The 22,656-nt window shown below is 36.7% G+C and overlaps 1 protein-coding gene across 2 annotated transcripts in view; it reads left to right on the top strand.

Annotated features, from left to right (window-relative positions):
* Positions 1-22,656, top strand: part of eIF2Bdelta (eukaryotic translation initiation factor 2B subunit delta) — a 104,270-nt gene that overhangs the window by 42,102 nt on the left and 39,512 nt on the right. For both annotated transcript variants that reach the window (XM_081755533.1, XM_081755532.1), the window contains exons 5-6: positions 1,902-2,033; positions 13,194-13,315. In XM_081755533.1, the coding sequence (XP_081611659.1) occupies positions 1,902-2,033; positions 13,194-13,315 (254 nt within the window). The remainder of the gene's footprint in view (positions 1-1,901; positions 2,034-13,193; positions 13,316-22,656) is intronic.

Here is a 22,656-nt window from a genome sequence, read left to right as displayed (position 1 = left end):
TTTCCATGCCATATGCTAATACATGGTATTTACATGTAATGCGAATGTCACGCATGTATATTACATGGTAAACAGGCACCTTCCTTGTACTTTTCATTCTTACTGTATTGCGAATGTTATCAACAATCCATTTAAGGTACTTTACATGCACATATTCCCTCCATTTATTTGCATGTGAGTGACTACGTGTACATTGCATGTTCTCATTTTGATGTACAGTCTCTGTACAACGCGTGTTTCCGTGCAAAATTTCCAACAGAAGTTTAATACTTTTTCGACATGCATATCACTGAAGACAGTGTGCCTGTAAGATTTTCTTTACATGCGTTTTCGCTGAAACAAGCGGCTGTATAATGCCTGTCAAAATCTGACAGGCTTTTACAGGCAGTTCCATGTACAAAACATTGCATGTTTCCTCAAAAATTTTCATAGTAGATCCGCAAGCTGTTCTTACATTCGACATTTACTCAGTAGCAGTACAATATTGTTCAACCAGGATCTAAGAGCTGGCGTGGTCACCATAATATTGCGAATTCAGTTCACAATGATTGGACGAAAGATAATGTATATTAATCTTAATTTTTCTTTTTAGGCATTTTAATCAGTAAACAACCAAAGTAAAATATACAGTGTAAAATATATTACCATTTTGCAAAATCTTTGCATTGCGCTATACAGCAAGTATATAGTTTTTTAAAAGTGTTTTGTTTAAAATTTGAAATTCCCCATATCTGCTCCATAAACCACCTCCTTTCATGTAGGGGTCTTCAACCTATCAGATGTGGCCCATAGTGGCGGGCGAAGGCTGCATACAGCAGATAACCTATAGTGCAGTATTTAAAACTGTACGATTCTACAATCTGTTTTGTAAATAATTGGATTTTATGTCAAGTATGTAGTATTTCAAAAGGCCTAGGGTTATGTCAAAGAACTCTGCGGGCCACCTCTACTAGCATTAAACCTTCCATTACGATTATGCATGCCCCCTTTTCTCCATATCTATGATTTCTTCTACTTCTTGTGTTCAAGAAATTTGTATGTTTGTATCAACACCAGATTTTTTTTCTTTCTTTTTAGTCTTAACCATTAATACCAAATTATTTACAAATTCCACTTCGATTATTTTACTTCCAGGTACTTAATGAGAAAAACTCGTATACCAATACAGCCACTTTTCTCATTACTTGAGTAAAATATTATGTATTTTTCGCTTGGTAATTCGTCGTTACCTGTCCACATAACTTCACAAATTCCTACGAAATGCTGATTACTTTGTTGAATATTTTTCTTTGAAATGGTTCATACTTTCCATATTCCTGTCCTGATTCATTTTTCTTGATAGTCATTTGTCTCTATTTCCTTTGTTTACTCCACACTGAATGAAGGATACGTCCGGTACTATATTTTATCTTCCAAAAAAAAACGTTGTAGATATGAGGCGTTCCAGGTAGTAAGGACAGACTCAACATGTTGATTTCGCTTTACTACCCGGAAACGCCTCATACTTTTTCTTCATTTTGTCACCAAACATAGAAAATACTGTAGTAATATTCCTATTGCTTCCCACACTGAATTATTCTGCAATAAAGTCAGTCTGACCATGCCTGGGACTAATGTGTAAGTTGCCGTACCAGTCACTATGGCTTTCGACAGCTTGACTGCTGAAAGAAACACTAGACACACTTCTAGACACACTTTGTATAGCTTCTCCATTTCGATTCAACTCGGTAGCAATCTTTGGTGACTTGGCTTGGAATTTTCGTGCAGCACGCAATTTTTCGCACCTCAAGCTTTTGTTTATCTGGGAGGATCAGCGGAAATAATAGTTTTAATGTTATGTAATAAAATTAGAAAGCTACCAACTTGAGACAAAATTATACAATGAAGCGTTAATTTTTCAGGAAGAACAACGTGCAAAGAAAGCAGCTGCCGCAGCACAAAAGCAAAATCAACAGCAAGCAGCAAGTCGAAGAGAAGCAGTATCTGAACCGCCATTAGAAAAAGGAGAAAGAAAAACTTATCCTGAAATAGAGGTAATTTTATTGCTTTAGTGTTAAATGCTGGTGGTATTATTAACACTTTCTTTTCCACTTTCCGAAGGGTGTATTGCACTTTAAAAGGAAATTACTATTTGAATATTTAAGAGTAATTTTAACCACAAGGTTAAGGCAGAAAATAGAACATAGTCTTGGGAAGCTGAATCGAGTGCAAAAAACTGGATCTCGATATCTCTTACCGTTTTTGCTATGCGGAAACCAGTATTAAAACTCTAAGTAGTAGTAAATTTCAGCCTTTTCTGGCTTTGATAGAGTTGCGAGTTGTGACGATATATTTTCTTTGAGACCATGAATCGTTTGTAGAAAATAGATCCAACAGTTACGTTTATATTTCACACAAAGTATTTAATTTAAAACTTATATGACACAATCCATTTCTCTCCGAAAAAACGAAGAAAGGGCAAAAGTAAAGGAGCTTTTCTAAAATGTGTCACAGTCCTTCATGTATTCGGAAACAGTTTCGACGATCCTTCCATGTTTTTCAATCCACGAATTTTAGTGCTTGTGCTATTAACATCTCTTCATACTGGTCGTCTCACTTCTATTGGAAATATTTTGTTCGGGAATCTTTATCACTGCATAGAAATGTTTTACTAAGTCATATATTGATTTGGTGTCTTGTATTCCGAAAATCCATGTGTTTCTAAATGCTATAAAATGTCGAAGTGCACATGATAGTTTGCCACCAATTCTGCGCCCGTCTCCAGTAAAATATTGTGTAGACCGTAGTAGATTTTGTGTTATTGAGAACGTAAGAGGCACGTAAAAAGAAAGGTCAGGTTTCGAGGCGACATTCACCTCGATTAATTAAAGTGATTAATTAGAATCAATAGAATTTCGAGAATTTTCTGAAAGTTGTCGCAGTTCATCAATATCTATAATTATAATGTTGAATACCCAAGATGGTAAATAATTTCACAAATTTCGTAAGGCGATTCCATATGTTGATATTGGTTTCATAAATTCAAGAACTAATTTGGGACGGTCTATAGAAAAGATCCGAAGGCACCCCAGTTAATCTTGAAAACGGCTTTTGTAATTTTTATGATATTGGTGAAAACTTCACAAATGTGTACCATTGGAAAAGTTAAGAATTGTGAGCTTAATCAGCTAAAGTTCAAGATTTTCGAATTAGTGTATTTCCATTTTGCATAATGATGGAAAATTCCTCCCTTAAAAGTGGACACAGGTTTACTTGACCACTTCAGTAATTTAACATCGATAAATTTATTTAATCTTAGGCACTGTACGTGGTTAACAGGTCTTCTGACTTTGTCATAGGTCGTCTCAGTGGTGCGTCGTGATATGCGCTGGTGTCCGTACCACTGTTTGTTGTGTTTCTTCCTTCCCGAAACAATCCTTGTCATGTATTTGAATATGCTAATTACTTTCAATTACTTTTTGGTTGCAAAATTTTCCATCAGATTCCATAGCATTGCAAAAACAACTTAAAAAAAAAAAAAAAAAGAGCGTTATTTAAGTTTTGAATATGATTTTATAGTACGAAAGAAAGCCAGAAAGTTCTTACCCGCACCATGATAGATAAGAGCGTGGCAGCTGCAATTTGGTCCACGAACGCGTCCTTCTTCATATATTCACATTGTATTACCTTACGCTTCTCACATCTGTAGATCAGTCTTAATCCATCTGCCTAAAAGTCTTCGTTGTTAGAGGCAAACCAGGTTTCTACCACATTGAGAACCTCCTTGTCATCCGTGAATGCCTCCTAAAATGTTTCTTCATATTTGGAAATAGGAAGTAATCGAACGAAGCCCGATGGAGCGGATATAGTGGGTGGGGCTTTTGTACCCACATTGTCATACAAAAGTGAGCGTTACTGCTGCTTGGTGTGGCAGTGCATTATCCGCTAGCAGCAACACACATTTCGAGAGCAATCCCCATCTCTTTGCTTTGATAGTATCCCGTAACTTTTGCAGCAGTTTCCTGAAATATGTTTCTGTGATTGTAGCGTCTTTTTGTAAGATCTGAATGAAGAGTACACCTTATGGTTCTAAAACACAGACAGTAGTACCTTGCTGAATGAATGCTACAGTATAGTATATATATATTTGGGGTGGGTGGGTGAGGGGTATGTTTTCATACTCATTTCTTTGGTTTCATGGCCTAATATATACATCCAGCATTCATCCATAGTTAGAGGCACGAGTTTTTCGCAATGCGCGATAAAACGAAATGCGTCAGAATTAAGTAATTTTCAGTTCCTTGACGTTTTATGATATTCTGTATTTTCATTTAAAACGCGAAATTGGCAGTTTTGCGCGAAATTTCTAACTATACCCGAAATAACGCGAAATTTTAAAAATATGTTTTCATTAATTTAAAAACGCTAGTGTTCCGCTAATGGAACGGTAGAACGCGGCATGAACGGTGCATTTTGGGTATTCGGACTCGGCTATAGAGAACATGTTGCGCGTTAGCTATCACCATCAAAAACTTTCCTACTCATAGTAAGTTTAGTTACTGATTTTTCTTCAGTTGGATTTTAAAAATATATAATTTTCTATAAGTGAAATTTACAATGTCAAGTGAGTGTATTTTGTGTTTAGGTAATTGATGGTTTATTTCTGTAGTGATCTATGAATATAAGGAACAGTTATAAAACTATTAGGGAATATCATTTCCACAAGAGCTAAAAAATGCGAAACTTTATTTGGAAAATGCGACAAAACGGGAAATATGAAAAACGAAACGCGAAATTTTCAAACTCTTAGTGCGGAAGACTCTTGCCCCTATCCATAGTCATTAATTTGTTTACAAAAGCATTCATGCCGTTGTGCTGTTAGTGTAAAATGTTTTGTGGACATTGCACACGTTACTGTATTAAAAAGGTGTCAATAATCAGGGAATCCATATTATTGCTAATTTGTTGATATACAGAATGTCATGTAATATGATGTGAACGGACCTGCTACTATGTTCAATCCTTTACTAAACAAGTAATAGTCACACGTCTGTCTTCAAGCACTAGCTGCTCACCTTTTCCTATTACGCTTGGGTCTTCAGCTGTTGCGAGAATACATTGTCTTGGGTTATCCTGTTGACTAGTGGGACAGCATTTGAATTACCTCTTCTAGCGTACCATTGTGTCGTGAGATGGGCATTCCTCATAATTAACTGCTGCCATATCTCCCTGTATCATTTGTTGTTGATTTTCTTTGGAAATGGAGGAACCTAATCATAGCTCGGAGTTCGATTTTGTCCATGATCTCACTGCCTAGTTTTCTCACTGTAACATCATTTCATCAGGGCCTGTAAAAACACAAATTAGGACACCTATATGTAACGACCCTTTCCTCCTAGTCCCGCCACTCGAATCCAAATCGAGAGTCTTAATAAAGAAGGAAAGAAAAAAAAGAATTTTAATTCAACAATCGATTTAAACTCGAGTAGCAAACCCGAAAGAAGGGTCTTGGCAGAACAGACACATAAACCCAAAGTCGCTGCGATAGGCTATACGGATTGATATTCCTTGTGAATATGTTAATGCAAAGCACAAAATAAACAGGATATAACAAATAATCATAAACAATGGAAAAAACAGATTTCAAATTTTCAATAACAAACTTTATTTCAACAGAGATGGTTGTGTATATATACTAATACGTTAGATTAATATATATACACAAAGCAACAATAACAACAAAACAAAAATATAATAAAAGGTATATATATTTAACTCGCGAAATAATTCGTAGATGATTTTAAATTCAAAAGTATAATTCAAAAGATTCAAAAGATTGATTGTTAATTTAATCGCAATACCTAATAGCAATTCCGGTACCTCAATATGAATCTCTCGAAGTAATTAAGAAATTCAATTATATAATAAACCTGATGCTAATGAATCTCGACAATATTTCATCAATTCAAATATTTCAATCAGAGTAAAGTTCTTTCTTAAATATATAAAGTGAAATTCTCAATGTTGACTAACCCTATAGCACCATTAATTTTTTGTCACCGACTGTAAAACAAACGTTAATTGGTGACATCAAGAACTACCACAGTTAATCATATGAATTTCCTTCCAATCAAATTCCAAAAAATATAATACAACACTAGTTACTAAAAAAAAAATTATACCTAGTCCTATTATTTTTGGACGTGACTGTACAAACTTGAAGAAATTTACTAGATTTCCAAATGTCGTAAAATACTGATTCCACAATTACTAATCTTTTATGATAATCAAACGTTTGCACAATGAACCTTCAAATTTAAACGCTTTTTGAAAAGTTTTACTCTTTAGTGTTCGATCTAGAATATCAATGGAAACCATTCATCAGAAGGAAATTTAATTACGCACGAATTAACGAGTCTTAATAACGTATCAATATTCATAAACATATCCACAAGGAATAATGGCGAACTTCTTACTATTCTTCGAAATAGATCGGATCAATACTCCCGGATTATCATTCCACCAATTTCAAATAACACTCTGGGGAGGGTTTAACTAGAACATGAAACAGATCCCTACTATGGCAATTTAAATCAACTGCAATTAACGTCGTAGTCAAAGCGGAAACAACTCTATACACAACCAGACAGGATTTGTTAACAAATTGACCATATACTACTTAAATTGGAAATTAACTCACCCAAATTTTCCGTCTTCTTGTTACCTTGTTTCACAATCTTATTACATTGGAATTGGCTTCGTTGACTGACCATTTAGACGTAACTTGAAGCGAACAAACGTATTGGTCAAAACAGCACTTGTTAAGAAGAACCTTTTTAAAAGGTTCTTGCCAAAAATTTCAAACTGAAATTGTTTCGGCATGCGAACGATTACTTGCAATAGCAATTGAGCTCACTAAGGAAAAGCTTCCTGCATTACAAACCAAAGCAAGTAACTATCGTTTCTGAGTTCCTTTCTTTTCTTTTCGCAGATTTATTGTCCCACAAAAAAATGTAGAATTCGTCCTTTTGGGCAAAAATGCTCCACACGCAAACCAGATATAACTAAGGTTATCGTAATCAAAACGATTACACTGGTTATTAGGACAAATTCGTATCATATAAGCGGGCACAAAGTTAACCTCCCTTGGTCCCCCGCTTAACTCTTGCCTCGGCTCCTATACTCCTGTAATCTTTCTGCTTAAAATATGAAAAGAAGCTTAATAGAAATGCTTGGTTCTGAGAAACTGCAATTAATATCATAGCACAAAACACTATATTCCACACTTTTCTTTCCTTTCGCCGCTATGCCCAATACATTCATTGACCCCCTTTCGACATCACTGTTAAATACAGACACAGACATCGACACCAAGCAGCTCAAGGCACACGTTTCGTTCCATATCCGTCACCACACATGCAACCATGAGTAAACGATCCGTCCTGGAAAACCAACTAAGAAAAAGTATGCGGGCACAAGGCAGCCGCATAACACGAAGCCTCGATCTATCATGTGACGCGCTAGCAGACATGAATGATTTCCATTTTAGTTCTTAGATACGCACACTCCTACTCTTTCTTTATCTACTTTTTATTTTTTTTAAAAAAAAAGTATAAACAGATAAATACAAAGATTAAATATGTATGTAAGTTAGAGCTAATATGATTTAAACAACACTATTACATAATGTAAATATTTATTCCCTTATTATTTCTTAATTTTTAAACAATCTCTTGCTTCTCTTAAGTCGACATCATGGGACTAGTCCATTCAGTCGTAGAGCTGGGGGGGTGTCCTCAAGGCGACTCGTTACATATACCAATCTATCATTGTGGAGATTTTTATATTATTAGCACCTCCCTGTCATGGTTAGGGTAAGAAATTTCTGGACTTCCCTCTACTTAAGCAATAAAGGTAAACAGTACAAGAATTGTGCGAAACAATTGCAACATATCCACTATTCGGTTTAGTCACAAGCATTTAATAGTTAATGCTTTTGTTACTTGTGTGGTAGATGATTAATTGCATTTTTTCAATTCATTTGGTTTGAAGCATTTTAAAGACGGAGTTGATAGTATGGTTAGGACTGTGAATATGCTTATTCTACTGTGAATATGTTCCGAAGATAGCACAAGACACAACTAATAATTACATTGGAAAATCGTGGAAAGCAGGAAGATGGATGAACGATTTCTAACATGCCCGTTGCATCTGGATGTCACATGATAGCGAGTACATGAATATAGTGATGAACTACTGATTTTCTTTTGAAACTAAAACGTTCGAAATGTTAGCTTCACTTTTGTCACCAAAGTAATATGAGTCTAAACTGTGGTGCTATGTTGCAGAGGATAATTAAGAATGCTAGTGTGACTGAAATGTAATGTTGAAATCTTTTAGTTAAGTTCACATTATTTATTGCCTTTTAGCTTGAAGGAGACGGATGATTAATGGAAACGAGTGATTATGAAAGAATTGGTGGAAAGAAAGTGTGGGGAAAAACGAGAATTCCAGGAAATCCATTGACATAATATCTATCACGAACTCACATGTGGCCCCGTGTGTGTCACTAACGCTCTTTTTCTTGGTACAAGCGGTTCCGGGTTCGATTTCCGGTGGAGACACTCGATCGAAAAGGTGTGCCAGGCTTTTCAGGCATCCTGGATGTTTTTTTTTCCCTGTTTTTCCTCGTTTGCACCAGGCAAATGCCGGAATGGTATCTAATATGAAGTCCCAGACCGCTTCTTCCTTCCCCATTCCTTTCTGTCTTTCCCCTTCCCCTAGTAGTATGGTCCACGAGGGATGTTATCCCTCATACGTAACTGACTTATGGCCATAAATGCCTATAATGTTCAAAAGTATGTATAAATAGATAATTAAACGAACTCAACATGACCTAGAATCGAACCAGAGACATTTTGCGGCAGAGATGATCGCTCTCCCACTGAGCCTCTGTGTTGATTTTACTATTGTTGCTGGAGTACATGCCATTCGTTACTTCTAGTAAACCCTTCCTTGGCTGGCAGTGTTCTTCCTCGAATAATGAAGAGCATTATATAACCACTTAACTTTTCGACTGAAAAAAAAATGCCTCGGCAGACACTAATATTCAAAGAAATGCATCATATCTATTTCTCCAAAGTTGCAGTTATTTCTTGCGAGAAGTGTCCATCACTCGTTCGTCGTCGAGGACGTGTAATATTAACTTCGCCTCAAGATTTCGTGTTTTCGATCGTTGTTGAGAATCTGATAATCATTTTCCATTGTGTAGTAATTGTCATATAGGAAATATAGCAGCATGAACATTCCATGAGACTGGAAATTCAGTGAATAGTTTACGGTTTGTCTCTAACTTGTAGCCATTTTCAGTGGCATTTATAGCATTTATTTACCAGTGAATTGTTTCATACGAAAGAAAAACATTCCATGAAGCATAGTAACACTTCACAGAATTTTTATTCAGCAGCACGTGAATCAAAAGCCATTCCAACTAAAATTCGCATTTTATATTTTTCAAAGTAACTATTTAGTAGAAAACGTACTTAATTTGCAGAAAATTTAATGTCCTAGAACTCGGCAGTAGAGTGGCAAAAGTCTTGAACCTTTTATAGACTACTGAGAAAAATGTGATGAGTATGTTATGAAAATGTAGTAAATGTTCCGAACATGTTCATAGTTCTTTTATCGAGTTTTCGTGTTTAGATAAAATTAATATCATTTGAAAGGACTGGTTCAGTATGAAATAATCTTTCGACATTGTTTGGAGGAGTTTCGTCCATTATAACTTGTATATTGTGCAAGGACGTGAGGCAAACATCGGTTAGTCCATGTGTTGTAAACATAGAATACCTTACCATTATTTCGTAGAACATTGTGTTCGCAAATTCAGTCTTTCGTTTTACTGTTATTTGAAAAAAAAAAAAAAAAGTGCAGATTTTACTTCGAATGATTCATGTTCGTATTCAGAAAGCTTCATTATTTAGCTATCCCGATTCATTGGTAATAGCTACAGGTACTTATCAGTTTAATGGAAACATCTGAGTTTAAAACAGCGTCCGATATCTAGGTTGACAACGATCAGACTGTGTCCGCAGCCTTGTTGTATCTGCGTGCTAGGGCAAACTTCGTAATATTTGAAGAGCAGTAGAACGGCAGTGAACTGAGCAGATTGTTATAGTGTAAAATTCTAGACTTTGATTTCCAGGGAAGAGCCGCAGTGGCTCATTGGTAGAGCGTTCACCTCTGATACATGGGGTCCCTGGTTCGATTCCAACTCGCGCCAAGTGAACTTTGTGGTGGACAAACACCGTGTGCTTGGGTTTTCTCGGCGTTCTCCCGTTTCCTCCCACTTTGATTATTCCACCATTGCATTCATTTCTCATCATCACTGTCTCCTTTAGCCTAGCCGGCGTAACCGTGGGATGTAAAATTGGAAGATTTTGTTTCATTTTTGATTTTCAGGGAGGACAAATTATTGGCACTCGATAATGTGATGTCAATGTGACGAAAGTGGCAAGTGTATTGGATGTGTCGCAGGAGATAATGTCCAAGGTGGTGATGATTTACAAAACTCAAAGCAAAACCACATCAGCGAAGAGGAACAGTGGTCGGAAAGAAACCCTCAATGATAGGTTCCGCCGAACATTAAAAGTGAATTGTCGCTCAGAACCGTCATGCGATTGCGCTGCAAGTGATAGAGGAACTCAAACAGCAATTTCCACAACTTGTGTCGATAATTTCTGTCCGCCGCGAGTTAAATGACATGGACATACGAAGTCGGGTTGCACGGGTGGAACCACTAATAAGATACCATAACGCATTAACACGATATTAATTGTGCAAAATGGAGCGCAGATGACTGGGAATGTGTGATATGGTTGGATGAGTCAAAGTTCACGCCGTTTTGCGTATCGGACGCCCAAGCGGGCGTATGATTCGCAGTGCGTCCGCCCAACCATGAAATATAATGGCGGCTCTGTGATGTTGCGGGCTGCAATGTACTGGGACTTATATACTGATGCTTACTGGTCGCGTCACTGCCCGTGATTGTCACCATTTTAGGGAACCATATGCATCTTATGGTCCAGATGATTTTTCCTGTCAATGACACAATATTCTACGATGTTAGTCTGCTCATTCACACAGCCGGAGGTATTGTAGCGTGGTTTGTAGAAGATCGAGATGAAGTTGAGTACCTCCTCTCTGCACTGTCCCAATCCCCTGACCTGAACATAATTTTACATCTTTTGATCCGTTTTGGAGACAGGAATCCAGTGTAGAGTTCCGTCCTGTTACGGAACTGAGTGATGCACTGCACACGAAATCGTGTAATATTTCACTTGCTACCATTTGAAACCTCTATGACTCCATTTTATGTTTCATCAGAGCTTTTCTGAAGGTGAAAGATGGTTCAGTGCCATAGTATTTTTGTAAGTTGCACTTTTTTATGATGTTTGTGTTAAATTGATCAGGATGTGTTTATCTTGCAGAGATCACAGCTGTAATCAGAACTAATATTTTGTAGAATGTGTCCTGCACAATGGATAATGTGGTTTTCTAGAGTAAGTATAATGTATTCTTAACCTTAGGAGAGTCGATCCCTACTGGGTATACATTTACTTCGATTTTATGCTGTACAGTAAAACGTTTTTAATGTGTAATAGTACAGAAGGCTGTTCTGCGAATGTTTGATTAAACAATTACTTTCTCCCGCGACCGTGGTTAGGTGCATCTGTCAGCGTAGTGTGTAAACTGTGAGAGAATATGTGTCTTCTCACTGAGCTATAATCTAACCACACCGAGCTACTTTCAGGATGAATATATTGTGTAACTTCTCTGAGTGTTTGTGTTTTCTCGCTGAACCGAAAGTGCCGCCTGAACTGTTACTTTTGAGAGGAATATGCTATAGATTCATAATTTGTTTTATTAATGAGGAAACAGTGTAAGAACAAGAGTTGTGACATTAGCTTGACTTTAACCAACAATATGATCTGCCAGTATATAGATTCTTTGATCCCAGCGTTCAGTTCTCCAACGAAGGGGACGAAAACAGGACCATGCATACAAGCTACCACCAACATCAGGCGAAACTTTGTAGAATGGCCATGCAAGAGAATTCCCCAACCGAAAGAGATGGCGAATCATCTAAATATGTTCTTTGGAACTGTTAGCCCACTTTTCGCCAATGACTGAATCTTGAAAAGATGTTCAAGACTAGCGGTAATCAGCTAATGATGCCCACCGACGGAAACGTAGGTGCAACGATCGGAAGCTGTACGAGCGGCATCTGACCAACCGAGGGAGGCGGCTCATCGCTACACCAGATGAAGCGTGCGTGTACTTTTTTGACTGCAGCAAACCAAATTGTCATGTACAGAGACACAGACGGGAAGCGCTTCACAAGGGTTTCGAAAAAGATGCATAGTGGTTGCCAGCTATTATCACCCAGGAAGACTGGAGATTCGTAGGGTAAAGGTAAAGGATGCTGATCTACGAGCAGGAGCTACCAGAAATATATAGAAATGAGATCGTCAGGTCTGCATCGATCAAGACAAAGCTTCATTACACAACTCAAGATTATCCCTTGCATTCTGCTAGGATATGAATTAGGCTGCTGAAATACAAGCCATACCTTTCAACGAGATACCTGTGAAGTCTCCAGATGCAAGGCGAATAGACTTTTATGGGTTTGAACTACTTAAAAGGGCTTTGGACAAAAGGCGTTCGACAAATGTGAGTGGATTTAGAAAGCTGTGAAAGAGAAATGGAACAAGATCTCCCTTACAGTTCTCCAGCGGAGCCTTCTGCATTGGAAACTACGTCACTGGACCATCGTTTGGAATCAGGGGAGACACATCAAGCGCTGCCACACCTGACGCCTTGGATTTTCGTAACTATTTGCTAATTATAATATGGTCACATATCATAGCCTCTGTACTAATTTGCAAACCATTTATTTCGTTACAGTTGTTACATACGCAAAATTAAGACACTTACTTTCATTATGGCTATTTAAAGGGAGTGAATGTGCGTAAAATTATTTACGAACGATGAAGGCTTACTTCATCTTTTTCTTTACAGAAATTCTGCAGTGACCTACGTGCATTGGAGTTTAAATAAGATGTTTTGCGTAATATATGCTAATTGTTTCAAACGCTTAATAGAAGAAAATTGCAGTTACGTAATTTTTTTGTATCTTGTTTCTGTTTCATTAGGTGGATAAAAGGCCCAAGCCAAAGTCAACTGATCAGAAACTTGTGAAGTCTAAACAATGCCGAGTGAAGCTCTTTAGTCACCTGATACATGAACAAGAGCGAATCTCTACAAAAGAAGCTGTGTAAGTATGGAAGTTGTCTGATTAATTTAACTCGCGCCTTTTATTATCTTCAAGCATAAATTTGTTAGCTCAAGTTGCGACATCTAAGTCATTTTTGAGCACTCTTTTGAGTACGAACCTATTAGTGACAATCCAAAGGAAAGGAAAAAAAAAAAAAAAAAAAGAGGGTTGATTAATTCTTGGGCAATGATAAAGTCGATATTTATAACTGATGAAGAAAAGTCGTATACGGTTTCAAAGGTTACTCTTCCCATCATGAAACAGTTCTGTACGTGCAGTTAGTTATAAATGTATTAATATAGGGTGATGAAAAAAAAAAAAAAAAAAAAAAAAACGGATTTCATTTGGGTCTAGAATTTCTAACATAAGTCTGATTTTCATGCGGTTTGTGGTAAATTATCAAAAAAGGATGGCAGATTTATGGGACCATGTTTACTAGTTTAAATTCATCCGGGGTAATATCGGCCACGCCTCAAGAAAACCGCAAATATTCACCAGTGTACCTTACAATTGGAATCATGTGCGGTGCGGTGTGAAGATTTGAGTTTTCTTCGTACATGGAAACCTCGCCAAGAGCAATAAGAATAAGAATAGGAAACTGGGCCGCTGTATTGGGAATTGCGCTGTACAATTCAGTGCTACTGTGTGAGTGTAATCAGGACACAGTGAGAATAGTGTACTCTTTGGAGCAACATGAGTTTATCGTTAAAAGTTTTTGGTAAACGGAATCTGTTCTTGCTTCGCGAAGGTAATTTAGAAACAAATTTGCCTCACGCTCTGCTCCAAATAGTAACATAATATACCTATGGTGGCTAGTGAATAAATTGGAAGAAACAGGATCGCTTCTGAGTAAGACAGGGAGCATCGGACCCTGTAGGCAGCTCTTGTGGAAAATGTCATTTATCGACTCCTTAGGTCGCCTAAGAAATCTCTCCGTTGTTTGTCGCAAGAAATCGGCTGTAGCTATTCAACATGGGATTTTTGGTTGTTACCGATAACACTTAATTTGTATTCTCACTAACACTTAATTTGTATTCTGCAATTTTGCTTCAAAAATCCAAAACTTCATTCCAGTTGCAAGGTACACTGGTGAATACTTGCTATTTTTCTTTAGGCGTGGCCGATATTACCCCGGATGAATTTAAAACAGTAAACATAGTTCCATACATCTCCCATCCCTACTTGATCATTTGCCACAAACCGCATGAAAATCGGACCTCAGAAATTCTAGATCCAAATGAAATCCGTGAGTTGTAAAAGAATCACTCTGTATATTTATTTTAGAGATGAGAATTTAACAAAAAGTTTCGACCTATTGGAAGACGGGTGTTTGCATTGAAACTGTTTATTATGAAGACAATATACTAAGATGCTCAAGAATTTTAAAACCATCTCACATGGGGTGTTCAACAGTTATTGTCCCTGATTTGGAAGGAAATTTAGTCAGCCATTACAGAAATGCACTTCGTCCACTTGTGTTCTAGAGCTGTTACAGCTTGTAGAAAGAAGATTCTGATTGGTCAGCAAGCCATTGTTCCACAGCATGTGTAACAGCTGCATCATTTTCGAACTTCTTCCTGCGACCAGTATTTTATCACTTGGTAAGGGAGGGCACAATCACCCAGCACACTAACCATGTCAACATGCATCTCGATCGGTGTTAGGCCTTTCATTTTGGAAGTATTTGATGACAGCACGCACTTCAGTTACATCCATTTTCATAATCCGGACGCACTTACTACCTGCAAAGTATAGAGAACATAACCAGTATCAATGACATTGCCCTGACTTTGGTACACAAGTACAAAATCTTTGTTCAACTGCTTCTGTATCGAACTAATTGTTCTCCACTCCTCATACTTCAAATTCCGATTCCTGAAAACTCTGCACTTTCTCAGGCCTTTGGCTGTCCTGAAATAAAGCTATAGAAGAGATCCGAAAGCTTGAAAGTGCATGGAGTTTTCAGGAACCGAAATTTCAAGTGAGATAGTTGATTGTTTAGGACTAACTGTAAGTTCTGACGGAGAAGTTAGTTTAATTAATTAATAGTATAAATCAATTCATTTCGTTAACTCATCATTTAGCAGTAATTCGGAGGATTGTTTTTTTTTTTAAAAAAGCAACACTGGTGACTTCAGGTATTCGAGAAGACTGGGGTACTGTTATCACTAATTACATCAACAAAATTAAATTTTGAGCTCCCCTTTGGGTAAGCAGTTAGGCTACGTGCATTTGATCTTGGAGACCCGGGTTGGATTCCTGGCGGAAGCTCATGTGGTTCGGTTCCCACGTTAAGCTGTATGTCCACGTCTCATATACTCTTGCTGATGAAAGGGACACTAAACTAAAAATCAAACTTTAAGCTCTAGGTACATGTCTCATATAACCTCGCTGTCGAAAGGGACACTAAACTCGAAGTCAAATCAAATTGAAAACAAATTTTAGGACATCAATATACTTTATTATAATTTGAGTGGTTGTACAAAAAAATATGAAATTCACAATAGTGTTAGGTCTGGCAACATTGTATATCTTGAAATTTAAACCCTCATCGGTTGAGGAACATAATGAGATTTGTACAGGAATATATTGAGTGACCCCCCTCCCCCCCTCACACACGTACGCGCACGCGCGCGAAAATCGACTCCGAGAGCAATTGAAATATAGGCTGAAAAGCAGACAGCGAAGGAATATTATAGATGAATCATTATGTTGTTATTGTTCCAAATGTGTTACGTACTCTCAATAAGTAAGTACTTCAGATATGAATTTACATCCTAAGAAAACGAATTTGGATGATTACTTACAACGTTTTCGATAACAGAAGTATTAATTATCTACTTTCTTCAAATTTAGTAGCAAATCTGATTTTAAATTATTAAAAGTGGAAGAAAATTGTAAATAAAACTTAATTACATTATGAGAATAATTTGCATATTCTAGTTTGACGCAATATACAAAGAGCTCATAGATTGTCCTGGGCTAGGCGTCGGTCTTTTTTTTAGTCTCTTAAAGTCTCCCTTTTTCAGAATAAGTCTCCTCTCTCTCTCCCTGTCTCTCTCTCTCTTTTATTTATTTATTTATTTATTTATTTTTTAACCTTCAAGTGGTGAAGAAATTTAAATTATGGAGCAGGATTGTGGGATATGCTATTCTTCAAATGTGGTAAAGGTATATGCTAAACATAAAAAGAATCACTTATGGTGTTCTAAGGTCTAAACAAATTGTTTTAGTGGCTGCAAATCCGCGCAATTCTCCTGAGACAGTCCAAAGTAAAGATCTTGGACCAAGCTGTAGTTCTTCGCCTTGTGTTAAACTCTATAGTTCCAAAAATGCAGCAACAATATCTGAATACATTTGGGTTATAAGGTCAGCATGTTTCAATTATTCAGCGTCATCTTGCATCTGTATTAAGGAAACTTTTGATGCAATGTTTCTAGGTGGTGTTCCGACTGATTTTTCTTTAAATCCCAAAAAGATGCTCTACTTAATAATTGTTGCACTGGGACCATAGTTTCAACAGATGATTTCAGATGATGTAGGAACCTCTTTTTATTTAGTGTGTTTTGACGAAATGACCAACGTAAAAGATAAAAAAGAAATGCGGATATCAGTGCGATACTGGTCGGAAGGGAGGAGTGAAGTAGTTTCTAGACATTTGCACACTGTAACCAATAACCGTGAAAATAAGTGCCTCCTACCATAAAAAATATACGGTTTACCGTTTTTCTAAAATAATGGTAGGAGACCGTTTTCCTGTCAGATGTTTGTGTCGGGCATGCGCATTGGAGAGAAAAAGCACATGTTCGAAGCGAGGATTGGTAGCGCGTAGGTTCGGATGTGTTGTGCTTTGTTTTGTTTTGTTTCTTTCTTTTGTTTGTTTGTTTGTTTGTTTGTTTGTTTAGTGTGTGATTTTCTGGTGTGATATGTACAATAGGCCTACCACTGTTGAAGATATCCTGGAAATTCAACATTAAGCAAGGTAATGTATGGGAAAGCACCATGTTAATATTTGAACTTTGTTCAGTGACAAACAAAACTTTAGTTGGCTATCGTGGCAAGCAGATCGCTCCAAAGTGCAACGATTCGAAACCAAGAAGCTGCTGGATGTATAAAGTCTTATGATAATGTAGCCAACTACGAGTGGTTTGTGAAGCTAGAATTAGAATCACAATGTTGAAATACTTATATATATATATATATATATATATATATATATATATATATATATATATATCGTAACAGCATTACATAAATTGTGTTGCATCAACTAGAATTTTTCATGTTACAGAAACAAAAGTATACTGTCACTCATGTGTGCCCGAAGGAGGGGCAGGGGGTCGCTCCCCTAGCTAGTGAAAACGTATTAAATTTCTTAATACAAATAAAAAATATCAGGGTATATAGTAACCAGGGAGTTCAGTCCCCTAGAAAATTTTCATCGGGCGCCCTTGCTGTCATTATTTTTTCTGGATAAATAAATTGTTAGATTTGAAAAATATTTTGTTAATACATTTGAGCGTTTAATAGTCTAAATATGCAAAAGTTCGATACTCTGGAAGTTTGGTGACTTTATATATATATATAAGCATTGATGCCACTGTTACATTATTATGCAAACACGTATTTATTAATTTGAGATAGCGGATACTGAATACTGTAGGCAGTGTTGTGAGATGGTTTTACACTTGTTTAGTCGTACTTCTGGTCATTCTAAGCTATGTTGTCGAGTGCCTGCTTGGTTATCTGAAACCGTAATAATGCGACTAATCGAATGAATTGCTGATTAGAATATTTGAGATCTATTAGTCTACTGGTACTCATAGCGAAAATACATGCAATAAAGCTAGTCTTAACACTGTAACAGAATATCGATTTATGAATATCTTAAAAGGGCATGGATGTTTGTTCCAAATACATCTTCAAAGCGTGCGAAAACTCAGCTATAAAATTCAAGTTTTTTTTTTTTTTTTTTTTTTTTTTTTTTTTTTTTTTGTGTGTGTGTGTATGTAATATCGAATCCTCTTCTGGTGTTTTGTTCAATACATGACAAAATTAGTAATTTTGAAAAGAAAAAGCAATGTATGTTCAAGATGATATCAGAAAAAGGGTTCGATATTACAAACTAAGAATTAATTTCAACTTTTATTCTTATGGATATTATGCACGTCCTAGGTGCAACGCTTCTTTCGTTCACTTTTGTTTTCTTTAGTTAAGTAGTCTTTAACAGCAGTGGACCAGTGTGCACTCTAGTTGCATCCATCCAGAAAAATTATTGCTAGCCAGTGTGTGTACTGATACAGTTTCCAGCAATTCGATGAAAATTGGGTCAATATATTGACCAGCAAGAATTCTTACTGGATCTAGCAAGAGGGCACAGGTGTGTTATTACCGTAAATCTTGTACGGTAATAACACACCTGTGCTTTTTTTTTTTTAAAAAAAAAAACGACCCCTAAATATTACGGTAAATTACCGTAAAATATACGGTACCAAATTTGTTTCTAGACACGGTCAATATTATTTTGCTTCTAAATATACGGTCTGCCGTTTTTATGAAAAAATGGTGGTCCGTAAAATTTAGGGTAATCGAATGGCAGCGAGAGTTGACGGTAATCGGTCAGTAAATTTAAGGCGAAATTTTTTTTACAGTGCAGACGTTCTTCATTGGCAAAGCTGATGCACGAACTCCTCATGAAAAAAAAATCATTCTCCCATTAGTAAAGCGAACGTATCTGTTCATAAGCTTCTGATGATTGGCTCAGATGTGCCCAATGTGAACAAGAAAGGCCACAAACTATTCAATGAAGATTTAATTGGAATGAGATCTCGTGGATTAGTTCACATTGGGACCTGTCCTCTTTATGTTGTTCATAATGCATATCTTAAAACCTTGCAGACCTTTGGCGAAGATGCATCTAAATTAGCCTTAGCTGTTTACCACTATTTAGATGGATGGCCAGCCAGATTGGAGGAATATATGAAGATTCAAGATGATCTGAAGTTACCTCAAAAGAATTCTTAAGCATTCTCCGTCTAGGTGGCTGACTTTCACTTTCTTAAATTCATTTCATCTGTAGAGAATCAGACTATTCTGCAGTCTGGTTCATACAAACAGATCACCAGTCTTTTACGTTGTTCAACAATCAAAGCGAAACTGTACTTCGTTAAATCTTATGCAGAACTTTTTACAAGCTTCACGGAGAAATTTCAACAAGACGAACTTCTAATTCATATCCTGTACTCTCAGCTGCAATAACTGTTTTGGAAGCTGGGAAGACGTGTTTGTAAATCTATTTCTGAAGATAACTATGATGTAAATGAGTTATTTGATCCTAAAAGCATGTTGTCCATGAAAGATATTGTTCTTTCACAGGATGTAAATAATGAGCTTTCATGTCTTCCAGAAAAAGATGCTATGGTGTTTATGGAAGGGGTTAAAGAGCATTATGTTGCTGGGAGCAAATACTTAATTGAAAAGGTAATGAAAGGTTGTGGTTTGATTAAAACTGTGAGATGTTTAAATCCTTCCGAAAAAGTTGTCGAGATATAGTTTCAGTTGCCAGAGAACTACCTATTGATACAAAATATGATGTGCTTATTGATAAATGGAAGATGTTGCAGATGAAGACAGTACCAGACTTTAAAGGAAGAATTAATAGTTACTGGCATGAAGCAGGACAACAAATTTATCGAAAAATTGCAAAAGTTACCAAGACTGCGTTGTCACTTTCACACGTGAATTCAGACGTTGAAAGGAGTTTTTCTGTATCCAGATGGACTTTGACTGAGGACAAGGCTACTAGCGAACAGATATTAAATGCAATTTTGGTGATTAAAGATACATTAAAAGCATTTGGGAACAAACCTGAATTGTTTCCCATGACATCTAAACTTATTGCTACGGGACAAAGTGCACATAAACATTATACAATGTATCTAGAAGAGCAAAAGAGATTGTAAGAGGAGAACAAAAAGAAGAAAGAGACAGAAGAAAAGTTAAAACAAGCTGAAGAGTCTAGGAAGAAAATTGCAGACATGGAAAATAAGATTACTCAAACAAGGAGGGATTGTCAAGTAACTTCTGAAGCATCTGACAGTCACTTTAAGAAAGCTAACGAACGATTGAAGAAGGCAATACAGAGGGGGAATTTTCAGGAAGTTACTCTTACACAGGGTATGTTGCAGGGCATTCAAACCATGCGCCAAAGGAACAACAGAAGCTTCAAGAAATGGAAACTTTAATGAACTGTAGAAAAAAGATAAAATAGTTTAATCACTGTTTTGTCAAGAAACTTAAGAATGCTTGATGTATTTTTAATATCAACCATTACAATTTCTGTAATATCTAGTTAAAAGTTTTAATGCAATTTTAACTTTTACGTAATACATCCCATGCAAATGATTGAGGGTAAAGTTGTATTGGTCATTGTTTTGTATAGTAGTTACGTTGAGTGTACTTATTAACTACGCTCTTTTCATTTTTTTTCCTGGCCTCAACCGGCCTTCTTTGGTATTATATCCCTTTTATAAAGAGATATACATAGACAATTTTTAGTGCAAAACCATGTATTAAGCATAAGGATGTCTTGAGCATTTCGTGACTTGGTCTCTTTTAGTCTCTTTTTTGGCCATTTTAGTCTCTTTTCTCTCTCTTTTAGGAGTGATTTACCACTTCTAGCCACTCCCATGTTTTTAAAATGGAAATTGAACGCCTTTTCTTCTTCTTCTTCTTTTTTTTTTCAAGTCTGTGAAAACTTGCACCAGAACACTTGTATTTATCAGTAGGTCAAGGACCAAAAATGAAATAAAAGATACGGGCCACTAAAGTTACGCGTACTGTTGAAATATATTTATTAATGAAAAATGAACGAAATCGTTTTCAATGTTTTAGCTGCTAATTGTATGTATATACACTACCAGAAAAGAGAAAGCGTAATCGTAACACTAGAAAGGTACACTGTAAGCCCTTTCGTTGAATCGCTTCATCTGGTTGGGAGAGGAAGTTGGAACAAAAGAAAAATAAAGGATAGAAGGAAAGTTGTGAAGCATAAAGTTGAGCAGCTACTTCTCTGTTCTTTAATTTTTCTTTTCTCTTCTTACTATTCTGTCGCTATCGAATGAACCATTTAACGATAGGCTTTTTAATTATATGTTTTATAGTTTTGTTTTCACTGTTTTCTACCATGTGTTTGTGTTATATTGACGATGATTGCAAGCCTTTTCCAAAATCGCAAAAGATACTAGTAATTCCATCTGTGTGTGCAGATACGAAAGCGAGGGTCATCTGAAGGGAATTACAGCCTTCTACGTTGATCCATCTGGTACCTAAATTTAAAGCTGGCACATCGACATGAACATTACTCTGAGGAGGAGGTGCGCGGTGTTATTTATTTTTATGGGTCAAGAAACATCAACCATCTGACATTCATCGAGAATTGGTGGAGGTCTATGGAGAGAGTGTTATGTCGCAGAAATAAGTGTGTGCGTGGTGCAATGCATTCTCAAGTAGTAGAACTTGATGACAGATGATGACAGACCAGCAACGTCCATCACTGACAGAAATATGTGACGTCGATGTGGTGATTCGTAAAGGCACAAAAGAGTGAGATTGCAGGACATTGAAGACGCATTGCAAATTTCAGATGTTCAGTGAGAAGTATCGATAGCGTTTCGATATATTGGACCTGGTTATGCAATCTGGAGCAACATTTCTTTGCAAAGGGGAAGATTTTCTGTCACGTTGGAATGCACGTTTGGACCACAATGATTCCTAAGTCGAATGTTAGTGTAATATTATATGTCAAACTTGATACAGTTTCAGATATTTATCTGTGCACATTTTGCAGTAAATCGAACATTCACCTTACTTTTTGGTATACCTTTGTATATATTTAAAGTTACATATTACAAAGGTGTAATGGATACAAGTGTATATGCCAACAACCGACCATCATGACAATGAAGTAGAAGTAATGTACGATGACATTAGCGACATATTGCACCTGGAGGGAAGAGGTAATGTCAACGCCATAGTAACGGGAGACTTTAACAGCGTAGTAGGAGAAGGAGTCGCGAATAAGGTGGTGGCACCATTTGGACTAGGTAAAAGAAATGAACGAGGCCAAATGCTTATTGACTTCTGTAGACATGATATGGTGGTGACGAACATGTGGTTTAAGAAAAGTAAAACCAAGCTGTACACATGGAAAAGTCCAGGAGACAAGAAACGCTATCAGATTGATTTCATTCTTGTAAATCAACATTTCAAGAATAGTGTATGAAATGTAAAGGCAGTACCGAGAACGGATATCGATTCGGATCACAGCCTCCTAGTGGCCG

This window comes from Thermobia domestica, chromosome 4 (assembly GCF_964235325.1).
Source record: "Thermobia domestica chromosome 4, izTheDome1.hap1.1, whole genome shotgun sequence".
Classification (NCBI taxonomy): Eukaryota; Metazoa; Arthropoda; class Insecta; order Zygentoma; family Lepismatidae; genus Thermobia; species Thermobia domestica.
This window is presented reverse-complemented; position numbering and strand designations above follow the sequence as displayed.